This window comes from Canis lupus, chromosome 37 (assembly GCF_003254725.2).
Source record: "Canis lupus dingo isolate Sandy chromosome 37, ASM325472v2, whole genome shotgun sequence".
NCBI classification, from domain to species: domain Eukaryota; kingdom Metazoa; phylum Chordata; class Mammalia; order Carnivora; family Canidae; genus Canis; species Canis lupus.
In genome coordinates, this window is record NC_064279.1 from 7,351,810 (window position 1) to 7,369,211 (window position 17,402).

The 17,402-nt window shown below is 43.7% G+C and overlaps 2 protein-coding genes and 1 pseudogene across 8 annotated transcripts in view; 1 reads left to right on the plus strand and 2 right to left on the minus strand.

Moving 5' to 3' along the window:
* Positions 1–1,105: 1,105 nt before the first annotated feature.
* LOC118353464 (60S ribosomal protein L23a-like) lies at positions 1,106–1,648 on the minus strand (annotated as a pseudogene).
* A 2,059-nt stretch (positions 1,649–3,707) lies between these two features.
* Positions 3,708–14,889, minus strand: HSPD1 (heat shock protein family D (Hsp60) member 1). Of its 5 annotated transcripts, none has more exons than XM_035710799.2 (12): positions 14,806–14,889; positions 13,453–13,628; positions 11,876–12,128; positions 10,736–10,818; positions 10,110–10,205; positions 9,365–9,458; positions 8,929–9,097; positions 6,396–6,495; positions 5,594–5,839; positions 5,018–5,192; positions 4,418–4,596; positions 3,708–4,334 (listed from the first exon to the last, which is right to left on the minus strand). In XM_035710799.2, exons 2-12 carry the CDS (start codon positions 13,624–13,626, stop codon positions 4,182–4,184), a joined length of 1,722 nt encoding a protein of 573 aa, XP_035566692.1. In that variant the 5' UTR covers positions 13,627–13,628; positions 14,806–14,889; the 3' UTR covers positions 3,708–4,181. The 5 variants fall into 5 exon arrangements, with proteins under 5 accessions (XP_035566692.1, XP_025297926.1, XP_025297925.1 ...); XM_025442141.3 differs by lacking the exon at positions 14,806–14,889 and adding an exon at positions 14,642–14,787; XM_025442140.3 differs by lacking the exon at positions 14,806–14,889 and adding an exon at positions 14,424–14,547.
* LOC112656727 (10 kDa heat shock protein, mitochondrial) overlaps positions 13,796–17,402 on the plus strand; it is a 43,220-nt gene continuing 39,613 nt past the window's right edge. Inside the window, exons 1-4 of one of the 3 annotated variants that reach the window (XM_025442145.3) lie at positions 13,796–13,928; positions 15,678–15,842; positions 16,944–17,033; positions 17,118–17,372. In XM_025442145.3, the coding sequence (XP_025297930.1) occupies positions 13,881–13,928; positions 15,678–15,842; positions 16,944–17,033; positions 17,118–17,168 (354 nt within the window). In that variant the 5' untranslated portion in view covers positions 13,796–13,880 and the 3' untranslated portion in view covers positions 17,169–17,372. Of the gene's footprint in view, positions 13,929–14,930; positions 15,089–15,677; positions 15,843–16,943; positions 17,034–17,117; positions 17,373–17,402 lie in introns of those variants that run through there. The other 2 variants (XM_049106565.1, XM_025442146.3) reach the window with 2 other exon arrangements.

The window sequence follows — 17,402 nt, forward strand, 5'->3', positions numbered from 1 at the left end:
TGCAGGGGAAATCCTTTAGTGATTTCTTGAGAGAAGTCAAGTGGTAGCTAAATTTTTAGAATCCCTGAGTGTCTGAATATATCACTGTTTTTTTTTTTTTTTTTTTTAAAGATTTTATTTATTTATTCATGATAGTCACAGAGAGAGAGAGAGAGGCAGAGACACAGGCAGAGGGAGAAGCAGGCTCCATGCACCGGGAGCCCGATGTGGGATTCGATCCCGGGTCTCCAGGATCGCGCCCTGGGCCAAAGGCAGGCGCCAAACCGCTGCGCCACCCAGGGATCCCCTATATCACTGTTTTATATACAATACTTGAGTACAGGGACGCCTGGGTGGTTCATTGTCTGCCTTTGGCCCAGGGCGTGATCTGGAGTCCTGGGATCAAGTCCCACATCCGGCTCCCTGCATGGAGCCTGCTTCTCCCTCTGCCTTTGTCTCTGCCTCTCTCTCTCTGTGTCTCTCATGAATAAATAAAATCTTTAAAAACAAAAAAAAAAACAGTACTTGACCTTAGAACTCTACATTAGTTAATATCCTCCCTCCTCTTATCCCAGTTTGAAGCTCTGATTTCATTGTATCCTGGCGTCACATGCTATTCTTGAAAAACCTTACACCGTTGTTAATCCCAGGGCTTTGTGTAGCGTCCATTTTTTTGGTCTCTGGAAGCTTTTATTTTTTTTTAAGATTTTATTTATTCATGAGGGACACAGAAAGGCAGAGACACAGGCAGAGGGAGAAGCAGGCTCCATGCAGGAAGCCCGATATAGGACTCGATCCCAGGGCCTGGGATCACGCCCTGAGCTGAAGGCAGCCGCTCAACTGCTGAGCCACCCAGGCATCCCTCTGGAAGCTTTTAAAATCGACTCTTTACCTATCCTGGGTAGTCTGAAATTGCATGCTCCTATGCCCCTTGCCTGGTCCTAATTATGGGCCTTTCATTTAGACTCAGTTACTTGAACCCTGAGGAATCTCCTCTCCGTATTCTCTGGGTCCATCATTCAGGTATTCCTAACTAGACATTCGACCTCCCTCATATTAAATCTAGTTTTTCCTATTTTCCATGTTTTTGTTCCACCTTTTTTTTTTCATGGTGAAAAAATTTATATTTAGATTTATAGCTGGCTGGACTCCGTTTAGATGATCCCAATTTTGTTGGCAACATCCAAAGCATCATAGTCAGGAGCCAGTCGAACATATGCTTTCTTCTCTCCATCAGGCCTGATCAAGGTGTTGACCTTGGCCACATCAATGTCATAGAGCTTCTTCACAGCCTGTTTGATCTGGTGCTTATTGGCCTTGACATCCACGATGAACGCAAGTGTGCTGTTGTCTTCTATTTTCTTCATGGCTGACTCAGTAGTTAAGGGGAACTTGATGATGGCAGAGTGATCAAGCTGGTTTCTCCTGGGGGCGCTCTTTCGAGGATATTTGGGCCGCCTTCCGAGACGCAGGGTCTTTGGTCGTCGGAATGTAGGTGACGTGCGGATCCTCTTTTTTTTTGTGACTGTGCACGCCTTTCAGCACCGCTTTCTTAGCTTTCAAAGCCTTTGCTTTGGCTTCAGCTTTGGGAGGGGCAGGGGCTTCCTTCTTCGCCTTCGGCGCCATCTTCGTGAAAGGCCTGTTCCACCTGTTAGATTTCAGTTCTATTTTCCAGGTCCTTTGTCATAGTTTTAGTTAATTTCCAATAATGTTTTCTAATTGTTCCTTTTTGTTAGCTTCCTTGGTTTATGGCAGCAGGATCTCATCTTTAAGATACTATGATTTAGGGATGCCTGGGTGGCTTAGTGGTTGAGTGTCTGCCTTTGGCCCAGGGCATGAGATCCCAGAGTCCTGGGATTGAGTCCCGCATCGGGCTCCCTGCAGGGAGCCTGCTTCTCCCTCTCCCTGTGTCCCTACCTTTCGCTCGGTGTCTCTCATGAATAAAATCTCTAAAAAAAGAAGTTTCTCCTAGATCCCTTTTGGTTTTGCTATTCTTCATGTTGAGGCTTGTTTAATGGTGGTTTGTCCATGAATATTTGAAAGCAAGGGACGAGTGTATTGGCTGCGGAATTTCACTGTACAGCGATCGGGGGAGCCACCCTTTTCATCGGAGGGACTCTCAGAATCAGAAGTCTTTGTTTTACTACATGATTCTCTCTAGTCCTAGAGAAATACGGGAGTAGAAATGCTGGCTAGCTACCGGCATTCTGGAAGGTAAGTGATGGATAGAAGATAGAGTTGGGTTCCTAATGTATGGACGTCTCTGGCTACCGCTTTCAAGGGGGTTTACGACTGCCTAGATCCTGGCTTAGGGGTTCATTCCAGCCTGGCTCTTCGGTCTAAGAACGTAAGCTCTTCATACCCAGCTCCCATCGGAGGTTTACCACCTAATAGCTCGGAGACTTTGTATAAGCTACTTAACCTTTCAGCCTATTTACTTCGTGTGGCATAGGTTTAGTAAGGAGTCCCTAATCCAAGGTTCCGGACTTAAACCAAGTATTTAGTTCAGTGTCTAGCACAGAACACTAATTTTTTCCTCTGCTCGTGTCTTTAGGCTGGCCGTGCTCTAATCTTTTAAAGTCCAGGTGTTTTTCATCTCTTACCTTTTCTTATAATCACTTAGCTTGGCCTTTAAGGTAATTAACTATATAAACCCTTTCTCTAACGTTTGATATTGCTTTGCCTTTTGCTACTTCTACAGGCAAAACTATATTCTAGGCATGTCTTGCTTACTTAAAATGCCTTTTATTTAGTCCCCTTTAATCTGTTGTCATTCTGTTTCTAACCTGGGCAAAGCACAGGTAGTTCTAGGTGCAAATTTCAAGTGACTGGCTTTTGATCTGTGATTATTTTTCCTTTTGTCTGAGCTTTGCATACCAAGGGCATTTGCCTTAAACCGTAGCTTATCCCAGTCTCTAAAACGGCAGCCCCAAGGCCAAACTGAGCAGCAGACTAGGTCCTTTGGCACAGGTGAAAGCAAGAATGTAGATGTTAAACATGATCTTGTGCTTTCAATTTATAATGTAGTAAATCTAGAAAACAAAGTTATGTTTTAAAACTCATTTTGCCCCAAACATGCATTCAGCCAGTTTTAAAAATAAGCCACACACACACAAAAATTTAAAAAAGCCACATTTCCATCGATCCGGGGTCTCCAGGATCAAGCGCTGGGCTGAAGGCGGCGCTAAACCGCTGAGCCACCCGGGCTGCCCCTGCCTTAAATTCTTAATAAAGGTAAAGATACTGGATCAGGCCAGGCCTATCAAGTAAGGATGCCCTTCCCCACTACTAATGATGCTTGAAAGGCACACCTCTCTCCTTTCCACTTAGTACACTCCTACTACAAACTCTTCCCTTCTCACCTAACAGGAACCCATTTTTTTTCTTATAATCTCTACATGCAGTGTGGGGTTCAAACTCACAAACCCAAGATCAAGTCCCATGCTCTTCCAACTGAGCCAGACAGGTGTTCCAGGAACCCATTTCTTATTATGTGGAGGCTTTGAAGCAGGAATTATAACCTCCATAAGAAGGGACAAAGACCTCAACACACAAAATACTGTCCCCACAGGAACTTCCCATTACCTATGTTGTAATATAATCGTCTTTAGCAAAGAGAAACAGGAGACTACTCCAGGTAGAATAATGTTTTACACACTTGTGCCAAACTCTACCCCTCCATCCACTGGCTTTCATTTATCTTCTAGATCATGGAAAGGCTAACACAATTAACTTTAAACAAATTTTTATTACACAAAGGTTGTCACATAATTGGATATTTTTCTACTTTGTACACAATTATTCTTACTCTCCACAGAAAGGCTGCTTAACTTTTCATCTGGTGATGGCAAACACTAAAATCCTGATTTTAACAGAATAGTAGTAAAAATGCCTCAGTGATTTAAGTTGAAAGCAGTACATTGGTACATGGCTCTTGCACTCAGTTATCAGGAATGTACAAATGTCTTTTTATTCAAAAATACAAAATAAATTATCTGTAGGCATGGACAATGACAGCAGTAAACCATTATATGTTGTCAACTGAAACCAGTAACTGATGGTTATAGCGATTTTCTTAAACATCAGCCAGCCTTTTCTTCAGTCATTTCCTTGAACTGACTTCTCTGAAGTTATGGTTGAGGAACACAGCCTTGAGCTTCCTCTCACAGTTCATTAAGAATGGTAAAGCACTATTCTAGGAATCAGAACATGCCGCCTCCCATACCACCTCCCATTCCACCCATTCCACCCATTCCTGGGTCCTTCTCTTCTTTAGGAATTTCGGTGACTACAACTTCTGCCGTGGTTAACAGAGAGGCCACTCCAGCAGCATCCAATAAAGCAGTTCTTACCACCTAAGAAAGAAGTTTGATAAATATATTACCTTTTTCCTTAGTGAAAAATGAACAAGACTTTTAGAAAATGATCAACTATTTACCTTAGTTGGATCAATGATTCCTTTTTCCACCATATTCACAAAATCTCCAAGCATAGCATCATAACCAACTTCTGAGGAACTCTGCATAATTTTCTCAACTATCAATGATCCTTCAACACCTGCATTCTTAGCAATGGTCATTGCAGGAATTTTGAGTGTTCTCTTAATAATTTCGATACCTAAAGATAAAGTTTAGCAAATTATAGTTTCTTTTTTTCTTTTTTTTAAGATTTTACTTATTCATGAGAGACAAAGGCAGAAACACAGGCAGAGGGAGATGCAGGCCTCCTGCAGGGAGTCCCATGCGCAACTGGATCCCCAGTCGACCTGGATCACACCCTGACCCAAAGGCAGATGCCCAACCGCTGAGCCTCCCCAGGCATCCCCAGTTTCATTCTTTTGTAAAAATTAAAATTCTATTTGTCCACAGGTCAAATCATTCCCCCTGGACATGACTGCATCTTTCATTTATTTTCTAATTATCAGTGCTCTTCTAATGTTATTCTGGAATCTTTGTGGTTTATTGTTCTATTTAATGGGCAACTGCATTCTGAAAGACTAAAATCAGGTTGCAAATCAACTCATGAAAGGCAATTTTACCAATTCTTTGATCTTCATTAGCTGGAGTTATTGAATCCAAGGCTGGAATGCACCGAAGCAGGGCACAACCTCCTCCCAGAACAATGCCTTCTTCAACAGCAGCTCTTGTGGCATTGAGGGCATCTGTAACTCGGTCTTTCTTTTCATTCACTTCAACATCACTTGTCCCACCAACCTAATGATTAAAAGAATTCCAGTTAGTATGGGTTTTGCCCATTCAAGATGCTGACTGGCAAGAGTCACTGAAAAGCACGGAGTTCACTTAAAAACATGTAAAAAAAAGGTCGCCTATTTGTTAAAAGTGACTGCATGATTAAAGAGCTAATAGGGTCAGTGCAGTGTCTCACATCAGTCCAACACACTATCATTAACAAAACACCTTTTTCCTTAGCAATACCAAGTTCACTTCTGGCTTTAAGGGGAGTATTCCAAAAAAATTTTATATAATATATATCTCCATGACAAAGTTATTTCCCAAAACCTTTTGGTTACACGGCACTATTGGAGAGTACCACAGAAACAAAATCATTCTTGGGTTCAGAACCCAAGAAACTCATTTACAACAATGAATCTTACCTTCAACACAGCTACTCCATCTGAGAGTTTTGCCAGACGCTCATTCAGCTTTTCCTTTTCGTATTCACTAGTTGTGATATCTAACTGCTCAATGATTTCTTGAATACGTTTTTCAATTTGAGCCTTGTCACCTTTTCCTTTTAAAAGCATGGCATCATCTTTGGTCACAATGACCTCTCCAACTTTTCCTAAGTCATGAGGCTGAACATCTTCGAGATTTAGAGTCAACCCTTCTTCCCCAAACACCTACAAAAATATTTAAAAATGAACCCGTTGCAGCTTGGTTTTTCATTATACCAAGTTTATCAGTAATACATCAGGTGGGTTTTTTGAGGAGATAAACATCTTAGAATACTGTATTTCTTTGAAATGTGAAATTTCAAGACAACGTCTAGTCCAGAGAAGACTTGATCAGGTTTTTCACTGCATTTCCCACTTCTCACTTAATCCTCAATCAGAATTAATTAGCTTTATTTCAGAAAAGTATAAACTCAATTCCCCTGAGGTCACACTTTTGGTGGAACCAGGACTAGACCTTAGACCTAAACAATTAAGTCCTATGTCTTTTCTATTGTATTGAACACAGATTAGTCAAATAATCCTATTCTTGGGCTAGACTCATAGCAAGTTAGAGAAGGGACCTGGGCACATTTAATCAAACCTTTACCTCGAAAACATCCAACAGAAACAAAAATGAATAGTTAATAATAAATGATTGTGAAAAACCTAAAATCTACCTATAAATTTTAGGCCTGGAAGTATATAACATTCAGTAAACCAACATCACATATATTTTACTTACTGCACCACCAGTAGCAATAGCCATATCTTTAAGCTGGTTCTTTCTATTGTCACCAAAACCTGGAGCTTTGACTGCCACAACCTGAAGACCGACTTTTAGCCTGTTAAGAACAATAAGAATGAGATTTAAAGTTAATTAAAGTTCTTAGTACTAAGATTACTTAGGAAACCACACTTTTTTTAAAAAAGGTTTTATTTATTTGAAAGAGTGATGGGACGCCTGGGTGGCTCGGTGGCTCATGGTGTGATCCCGGGGTCCTGGGATTGAGTCCCACATCAGGCTCCTTGCAAGGAGCCTGCTTCCCCTCTCTGCCTATGTCTCTGCCTCTCTCTCTCATGAATAAATAAATCAAATCTCTTTAAAAAAAGAAAGCGAGCACATGAATGGGGGTGGGGGGGTGAGGCACCCAACATGGGGCTCAATCCCAGGACCCCCGAGGACCATGATCTGAGCTGAAAGCAGACATATAACTGACTAAGCCACCCAGGCACCCCTGGAAACCACACTTTACAATTTTTTGCTTCCTACCAACTTTTAGTCAAATTAAGACATGAAAGAGCAACTTTCCATTCATCCATATTTGCCATTACCTTTGTCAAAAATTGTTGACCTTACGGTTAAACTGAACCCAGGAAATAAATGCTAACATAAACAAAAAACTTTTAAGTTAACTACAGTGATAACTATACCCTATTTGTTCTATTTAGTAATGGATCAAGTTACTACTGAAGTTTGAGCAGTGTTCTTAATTCAGTTCCTTTACATATATAAGTGTTGCTGATAAATAGCATTAAGTTCACCTGCGATTTTATCATGTAATGAATATCTGGAATATATAATCAAAGGAATGTCCACTTGAGACCACACTGTGTGAAAAAGGAGTATTTAAACTGTTAAAGACAGAGTTGGTCTATTTTATTAAAGGGCCAAATAAAAATCAGAGGGACAGATAAACATAGTATGCCAAATCAATCAGCCATCCAAAGCTACAGACACCAGTAGATGGCTCAATGAAACTCTGGAGGTCTATTTTTTTTTTAATTTATTTTGACTTAAAATCCCACAATCTCATAAAGCTTTTCATAACCCAAAAAGCAAATCCAAGCTAACAAACATTCAAGGATAAGTCAACTCATTCGGAGCTTTTGTGTCAAGGTATGCACTCTCCCATATAACTATTTCATTTGTCCATTTCCATTACAATTGGAAAATTATTACTTCTAGAGCAGCCCAGGGGGCTCAGCGGTTTAGTGCTGCCTTCAGCCCAGGGCGTGATCCTGGAGTCCCGAGATCAAGTCCCACATCGGGCTCCCTGCATGGAGCCTGCTTCTCCCTCTGCCTGTGTCTCTCCTGAATAAATATAATCTTCAAAAAAAATTATTACTTCTAATATACCTCAATTCTAGGAATAGGAAGAATATGTATTTTAAAAACGTTCTAATATTCTTTCTTAAAATTTAATCTCCACACCCATGTGGGACTCGAACTCACAATCAAATCAAGATCAAGAGTCACATGCTCTTCTGACGGAGACAGCCATGCACCACAGTAAGGCCCTAACACTTTTATAGCAGGAGCTACTAGTCGTAAAGTAAAAAATCATATATTATAGTTTAAAAAATTAAGCGAAGAGACTTTATCTTAGATTGAATGTCAAATTCTCTATTTCAGACCATTAATTAAAATGTCCTTTGATGGGATGTCTGGGTGGCTCAGCAGCTGAGCGCCTACCTTCAGCCCAGGGCTGATCCTGTGGTCCCAGGATCGAGTCCCACATCGGGCTCCCTGCATGGAGCCTACTTCTCCCTCTCTCTGTGCCTCATGAATAAATAAATAAACTCTTAAAAAAAAAAAAAAAAGTTTTGGGATCCCTGGGTGGCGCAGCGGTTCAGCGCCTGCCTTTGGCTCAGGGCACAATCCTGGAGACCCGGGATCGAATCCCATGTCGAGCTCCCAGTGCACAGAGCCTGCTTCTCCCTCTGCCTATGTCTCTGCCTCTCTCTCTCTCTCTCTCTCTGACTATCGTAAATTAAAAAAAAAAAAAAAACTTAAAAAAAAAGTTTTGAGATTTGCTTTATTCATGAGACACACAGAGGCAGAGACCCTCTCCCTCTCAGCAGAGGGAGAAGCAGGCTCCCTGTGGGGAGCCTGATGCAGGATTTGATCTCAGGACCTCGGGATCACAGTCTGAGCCAAAGACAGTCAACCATTGAGCCACCCTTAAAATTTTAACAGATTATGTAACTAAATACGTTTTGACCTAAAATTGAAAAAAACCAATAGTTATAATTAAAAAATAGGTATCACATTCAAAATTAGGCTGTCTTATGAAAAACTTGCACAAAATATTAAGGACTTTCAAACAGAACTCATTCAAAAAGAACAAACCATTTTAACAGAGCTCACAAAGCATACCTGTATATATGCTAACACAAGTGGTGCAATGTGGGGGTACAAAAAGAGGATTTCAAACACCAATATAAAAAAACTTCCTTTCATCTGGAAATGTAAACCAAATACGAAAGCCTATTACCTATTTAAAACAAGTGTACTCAGAGCTTCTCCATCAACATCTTCAGCAATTATGACCAAGGGCTTACGGTGAGCATTGGCAATTTCAAGAGCAGGTACAATGGACTGGACACTAGAAATCTTCTTTTCACTCAATAGAACATAGGCATCTTGGAATTCACATTTCTGACCTGCAAAAATAAACATTTCAAACCAATTTAAGACATTATAACAATATCCTGAAAATAACTGCAATTTAGTTAAGTGAAAAAACTAGAAACCAAAGTTTTAGTACATCTCAAGTGACTGAGTTCATGTTTTCCCCTTCATTTCTCATTTACAATAACTTTTGGGATACCTAAGTTTATCTTTTAGAAGTATGACCTGATTAATGCTTACAGTGTGACCCATGGCAACCTGTATATTTTTTTAAATTTCATTTACTGACTTGTTCTTACCTTTCGACGTATTAATAAAGTATGGAGAAATATAGCCTCGATCAAACTTCATGCCTTCAATAATTTCCAATTCATCATTCAGTGTTTTTCCATCCTATAAAAATCAATTAGCTGTATGAATTTCATTACAGAAACACAAAAAGTTGTAATTATAGACCAGATTAGGAGACCGCACTGATCACAAGGGATCCAGGCGTGTAAGTATGCAAATACCCTAGGGGATCAAACTGCAATTTTGCAAAAATTTCAAAAATGCATTTTTAAATTTTTACATCTAGAAGAATAGTATTACTTAAGTTACAACGGATTCCTCCCTCACAGGGAAGGTTAAAAAATTCACACAGGGATCCCTGGGTGGCGCAGCGGTTTAGCGCCTGCCTTTGGCCCAGGGCACTATTCTGGAGACCCGGGATCGAATCCCACATCGGGCTCCCGGTGCATGGAGCCTGCTTCTCCCTCTGCCTGTGCCTCTGCCTCTCTCTCTCTCTGTGTGACTATCATAAATAAATAAAAATTTAAAAAAAATAAAATAAAGTGATAAAGTTTATAAAAAATAAAATAAAATAAAATAAAATAAAATAAAATAAAATAAAATAAAAAATTCACACACAATTCAGGAAATACTCTAGTCTATGTGAATGCTAAAACATGCATAAAGGAATCAAGCATGAAACACATCAATTTTTCTATTTGAAAACTGTTTTGATCAGACAACTCATCTCAAGCTATCATTAAAAACACTTACCTTTACTGTGATGACACCCTTTCTTCCAACCTTTTTCATTGCATCAGAAATGATGTTGCCAATTTCTTTGTCTCCATTCGCAGAAATCGTAGCAACCTAAAACAATCAAGTTACTCTTCCAAGTTACAAAGATAAGGCCAGCATCCTCAGTCAGCTCCCCTCCCTTTTCCTAGTAACTTCAAAACTGATATATTGGGGCAGGGGGAACCTATGGACAAGCAGATGTGTTCTAAGAGATCTAACAATTATTTTTAAACTTACCATTTGGCTACATTATTTTTAAAAGAAATAAAATAAACATATCATTCTTTTTTTTTAAAAAAAGGGAGAATATCCCCCCTTCTTGGAAAAAGTGGCAATATTCTAACATGACAAAAATTATGCACCTTTTGACAAATGGCTGAAGAACATCTTCCATACAAACAAATGAGTTTTACTCACAGCCATGTAAAATTAAAGTGACCACTAAGACTCTAGTTATGGTCACTGCATTATTTTCAGATGTTTTTTAAGCAGGAAGAAGAAATGCTTTCCATGTCAAGTGACTGGGTGATATCATTATTCTGACACTGGTATAGGATTATGGAATAAAATCACATTTATCATAAAATATGAAAAATCCTTACCTGTGCAATTTCTTCAGGGGTTGTCACGGGTTTAGACTGCTTCTTAAGTTCAGCAATTACAGCATCAACAGCTAACATCACACCTTATTCAAGAATAAATGCCATTACAAAGCTTATTCTCTCAGGGCTCCACACCAAGTAAAAATTTCAATCCAGGGATCCCTGGGTGGCGCAGCGGTTTGGCGCCTGCCTTTGGTCCAGGGCGCGATCCTGGAGACCCGGGATCGAATCCCATGTCGGGCTCTCGGTGCATGGAGCCTGCTTCTCCCTCTGCCTATGTCCCTGCCTCTCTCTCTCTCTCTGTGACTGTCATAAATAAATAAAAATGTTTAAAAAAAAAATTTTTTTTTAAATTTCAATCCGTGTTAAATGTTTTAATGTTAATGGCCTATATAATGCATCTATGCCAGCACTTTTCCTAATTGCATGGAGTTGAATGGCACGCACCAAAACAGGAACGTTAGTAAGTGAAGACTCACAAGCCAAAATTATTTTGAAAACTGGACTAAAGGAAAAATACCAAGAGCATAATTTCAAGAATTTCACCATTCAACTCATTCTATGTAAGCTATTGACAATCCATCATGTTGCAGGTTTCCAACAGGGTCACCTAACACTTCCCTCAACTCTATGACAGGGTTATGCCCCTACAGCTTTTAATTATCCAAAATTTTCTCATTTAATATATAATCAAAAAATTTGCTTTAACAGTCAATAGGATCACAACATGGATTTATGAGAACCCAATTTTGTTCAACGAGTAGGATTAGTTCTGGCTCTTCCCTTTATTTTGAGAAATATAACTTAAAGAAAAAATCCAGGGACGCCTGGGTGGCTCAATGGTTGAGCATCTGCCTTCAGCCCAGGGTGTGATCCTGGAGTCCCAGGATCGAGTCCCACATCAGGCTCCCTTGCAGGGAGACTGCTTCTCCCTCCGCCTATGTCTCTGTCCCTCATGAATAAATAAATCTTAAAAAAAAAAACCAAAAAACTAGCATAGTACCCATCGCATAAGGCAGGCATCTAATTGCTATTTGCCAAAGGAAAACTCAATTTAAGACTTTTTTTTTGAGAGAGGAGAAACAAGACTTAACTTTAAGACACTTCAAAACACTGGCAACAATGAAGAGACTTTCCTACCTCTCCTGATTTCCACAGGATTAGCACCTTTGCTAATCTTCTCGAAGCCTTCCTTGGCAATAGAGCGTGCCAAGACAGTAGCAGTAGTGGTGCCATCCCCAGCCTCTTCGTTTGTGTTATTGGCAACATCTTGAACAAGTTTAGCGCCAATATTTTTATATTTGTCTTTTAAGTCAATTGACTTTGCCACGGTCACACCATCCTTTGTTACTTTGGGACTTCCCCAACTCTGCTCAATAATCACTGTTCTTCCCTATAATTAGAGGAAAAAAAGTGACAGAATCACATACCTGAGTGCATTTAGCTTGAAACACAATGAACAGTTTTTAATTACTTGAAAGCCTCAACACAAGTTGTCGCTTTTATTAAATGTGCAAGAATCTCAAAGGCAAATCCATCAGTGTTCCTAGCTTACTAACAAAATGACTTTTTCTGTTGCCAAATGCATAACCATGCATTGAGGGTTTTATGGAAGATAAAAATCCCAGAGACTAAAATTGTCATCTCATTAAAACATACACACACACAGAAAACCAAACAACCTGGTAGCTCATAATGAAATTTCAGAATATCCTTCACATGATTCATAATTAAGTTTTGTCCAGTGCCTGCTATCTATGAAAATAATAAGAAAAGAGGCTTCAAAATTTAGCTACTAAATAAAATACCAAAAGCAAGGCAAGTACAGTTCACTCTTTCAGGGGCTGATTCAATGTTAAATCTCAAATCATGGTGCAAACAGTATTGGCAGCTTCTGGATCTGAACCAAAGCTGCTACTTGGGAGGCATACAAATGCCACATTTTATACAATATGTATCAATACTCTGATATTGGATCTGTCAACCTGCAATCAAGCATCACTCCATTTGTGCATCACCTTCAAAGGTCTCCTCAAAACGGGTTACCCTTTCACTCAATACCCTCTTCATATTAAATGAGACAAATCTTCATTACAGTACTTCCACCAATGGTATGAACCGCCAGGGAAAAACCCAAACCTTAAGTAGGCAGGCAAGATTAATTCTACCTCCCATTTTCAAATCCACTTTGAGCTGTGAGTTACCAGTCCATTACATCAGACGTTGTAGGAAAGAGTTTCGCAAATTTTAAAGAAACGGTTTTAAGACCATTGTTATCTACGTAAAAGAAAAGAGTAAGCAGTAATTGGGAACTCTTACGTATTTATTGGAGTTTTTTTTTTTAATGTTAAGGACAACTTTATTGCTTCCAGAGGCTTTTATCGTCAGTACGCGGTTCTGATTGCAATACCTTCCTCAGACTGCACGAGGAGCCCAGGATCCGTAAGTCATTAAAACAAATACAGGTAAGGCAATTTTCATCAAGAAAATACTAGTAGCTTAACCTAAATCTAGGCTCCTGAATTTATTACATGTTACAGACCCGAATCAGAGAGCTGTCCCAGTATCTAGATAAGTCCTACCGATTATAAATGAGTGAACAACGGACACGCAAGTACTTACTGCTCAACAGCTCGGTGGGACTCTCTGACATAATTAAATTTCTACTCCTGAACTCACGATACTGTCAATTCCAACAAAACAAAAAACACTGATACCTTTGGCCCCATAGTAACGGCTACGGCATCGGCTAGGAGATCTACACCTTGAAGCATTAAGGCTCGGGCATCGGCACCGAATTTTACATCCTTGGCATAGGCCCGAGTGAGATGAGGAGCCAGGGCTCTGGACACTGGCCTGACGTGGCGGAGCACTGCGGGTAATCGAAGCATTTCTGCGGAGGGACGGAAAGCACCAGGTCAGCAGTACTCCCACAGCAGCGGCACCCCGGGTCGCCGCACGGCCTGCCCCCGGGGAACAGCGGGCACCTGCGCCGGCGCCACGTGAGGCCGAGCGCGCGCCACCCCGCCGACGCGCAGAGCACGCCCATCGCCTTCCCCGCGGCCGCGAGAACCGAGTGAACCTTTTACCGCTTCAACAGCGTAGAGAGAACGCGCTCCCGAAAACCCAAGTCTGCAGCAAAGGCATGGGCGCTCGAGGGAGGAGGGAAAAAAAAAAAAACCCGTTCCTGAAGGTACAAAAATGTGCTCAGTAAGATGCGGCTCCGGGCGACGGCTCCGGGCCTCTGCGGCCGGAGCAGCCCGGGGCCGCCACGCTGGGGGCCCGGCCCACGTGTCTTCCCCTCAGGACGCCCTCCGCAAGGTCACGGTGTGCGCGGGGCCCGCGGTGGCGGCGGCGGCGGCGTTGGCGGCGGCGGCGACCACCCAGCAGCGCGGCGCCCTGCGGGCGGCCCGGGGGACGGCGGGGGCGGCGGGGACGGCGGGGGCGGCGGGGGCGGCAGGGGCGGGCCCGCCGAGCACGCTCCCGACCCCCACCCCGGGGCCAGCCCGCCCGCGGCGCCCTGCCCGGGAGCAGTGCGGGCCGCACGTGACGGCAGCGCCGGACCCCGTGAGGCCTGGCCCGGCGGCGGGGGCTGCGCGCCCCGGGAGCCCCGGCCCTCGCCCGCCCGCCCGCCGCCCTCTCAGACCGCGGGAGGGGGGGGGGCGCTCCGGGGCGCGGGCGCGGGTACCTGCGGGTCGGCGGCGGAGCGTGCGGGCGGCGAGGCAGGCCGGCGGCGGCGACTGAGGGGCAGAGCGCGCGGCGCGCACGGCAAAGAGCCAGTGTCCCCTCCCTCCGCCGCCCTCCCCCCGCCCCGCGGCCCCGCGCGCGCCGGCGCCTCCCAGCCCTGCCCGCCCGCCCGGGCCCGGCAATCGGCACGCGCCCCGCGCCAGCCCCGCCCCTCGCTACCCGCGGCAGGGCCGGGCCGGCGGGCTCAGCCCCTCCGGCCGGCTTAGGCTAGTTCCCGGGCTGCGCTGGGTTCCAGAACGTTCCGGGAAGCGCGGCGCTCTCTGGGGGGGGTCAAGGTTCACGGCGCGTCATTTCCGGGAGAGGGGCGAGGAGGTAGTACTTACACCTCCGCGGGCGGCCTGGAAAGGCCTAGAAAGAAGTCCCCTTTCCTTCCGCCTGGGCGTCCCCGCGTCAGCGGCCGGCGCGCGGGGCCGGGGGCCAATCGCAGCGCGCGCTGGCGCGGCCACCCTCTCCTGCGGGGAGGGGCGGGGCGCGGGAGCGAGCGCGCATGCGCGCCGGGCGGCCTTTTCCCACGTTCACGTGGCCTGGGGGTCGGACTGCGGGTCTCCTGGCGGCGGCGGCGGCGGCGGCTCCAGAGCGAGTGGGACTGCGGCGGCCGGAGGCATGGTGAGGCCCGCGGGGGCTGGCGGCCGGCCCTCCCCGAAGCGCGGGGGCAGCCGTGCGGGGAGGGGAGGGGGCCCCAAGGGGCTCAGCTGCAGGGGCCGCGCGGAGGCCGGGCCCACCGCCCCTCGCCGGCGCCTGGGCCCTGCACGCGGGAGCCCCGCACGCGGGAGCCCGGCTCGCCTGCAGCCCGGGCCGGGGACGGACGCGCGCCTCCCGCGGGGCCTCTGCCCGCGCAGCAGCTGCGGAAGCCCGGCTGCAGGCGCGCGTCTTGATGGCTTTTGCAGAAATGTCCCGGAGAAACCCAAGGAAGGAAAATCTTTGACCTTGAAGTCAACCAAGGTTGCCCTTAAAGCTCGTTCGAGGGCTGAGCACAGCAGCAGCAACCACCCCTAACGGCTGTAGAACGGGAAATTAGACTCATGAGAGCAAAACACTCAAGTGGCGTGTTGTTTTTTTTTTTTCCTTTAAGCGAATCTGAGCCTTGGCGTTAACTTTGAAAGCCACGCACGTGCTTTTTTGACGAGTAACGCTGAGAATGTAATCGAATAACTACTGCTGTTTCAAATTTGATGTCACATTTCCTCTCTTACAGGCAGGGCAGGCGTTTAGGAAGTTTCTTCCCCTCTTTGACCGGGTTTTAGTCGAAAGGAGTGCAGCTGAAACTGTAACCAAAGGAGGTATCATGCTACCAGAAAAATCTCAAGGGAAAGTGTTGCAAGCAACAGTAGTGGCTGTTGGATCGGGTTCCAAAGGAAAGGTAAGTGGGGCTAACGTTGAACCGTTTTTATGTGGAGTGGAGGGGGAAAAAAAGGAAATCTCGATTATTAAAAGTAGTTAACCATTTGGTGGCCGAGTATGATCGGCCTTTTCTTCAAATTCTAAGTCTTTGATAAACCAAAAAACCGTATTTAAGATGATCCGTGGGTGCTTTTACAAGTTGGGGAAAATTTAAACTCTAGGTTTGACCTCTAACATCGTAATTGCCTTAATCTTTTAACTCTTTTTGGCCTTAGTGGGTGTGCTTATGAAAGGAACAGGTTGGACCTAGCTTTACAGGCATTCTCCAGTTGATTGCTTAGACCTCAGACCTCCCAAGTCGGACACGATACACAAATGCCTTGGGGTCAGATAGATTAATTGTATTGTTCTAGTTGTCTGTAAGAAAGAAAGTTCTAGCAAGGAGGTGTATCCTGGAGTCAGGACCAGGAAGGTTTTGGGGCAGGGGCGCTATGCTGCAGTCTCTTAAATCTATACTTTTTTTTTTTTTTTTTCCATTTATTCGTGAGACAGAGAGAAAGGCAGAGGGAGAAGCAGGCTCCATGCTGGGAGCCCGACATGGGCCTCGATCCTGGGACCCCAGGATCATGCCCTGGGCTGAAGGCGGCGCTAAACCCGCTGAGCTACCTGGGCTGCCCAAATCTGTACTTTGATGGAAAGGAAATTGAATCATAAAATAAGTATATGTTCCAAATTCTGGCAATACTTCTTGAATTTTTGTGTATTGGAAGAAGTTAAACATGACCACCACATATGCAGTTTCAAAAACAGATCTTGTGTAGTCTGGAGGTTATGTTAATATTTAACCAAAAAGTTAGCTTACCTTAGCTTTTCCAATAGAACTCTTTAAACTGTACTCTGAAGTTAGGTTTTAGTTTAAGCATCCCTGTATGCCTTGTTTCGAAGTGTAATTATAACAGTGCTGTTCTTGAGCAAAGAACTACAGTAAAAGGATAAAGCGTGTCCCTTGGCCACCAAATCCTTTTTTTAGCAGTTGATTTGAGTGAGCATGTTTAATTAATAAAAGGTGTGAATATTTGGTGAACTAAGTTCTACTAATAAACATCCTTATTTTTTTAAGGGTGGAGAGATTCAACCAGTTAGTGTGAAAGTTGGAGATAAAGTTCTTCTCCCAGAATATGGAGGCACCAAAGTAGTCCTAGATGACAAGGTGTGTAAATTTCATATTTATTTCTTCTTAAAAGTTAAGTATTTGTTACTAGTTTTCTTAAGTAATGGTTTTCTCTGTCTGCAGGATTATTTCTTATTTAGAGATGGTGACATTCTCGGAAAGTATGTGGACTGAAATCATTCTTTCTTAAAACGGCATGAAGCGAAGCTGCCCATTCCAGTGAAGTTGTGAAATCTTGCATCATGTAAATAATTTTCATGTCTCTCTTTTATAATAAACTAATGGTATCCAAACTAATGATATCCAGTGTCTCTAAAATTTAGTTTTAGTGTATTGATACAGAAATGAGCAAATAAAAATACATAAATGAGTGGTTAATCTTTATTTGGTGATTTAAGATGGTTTAGG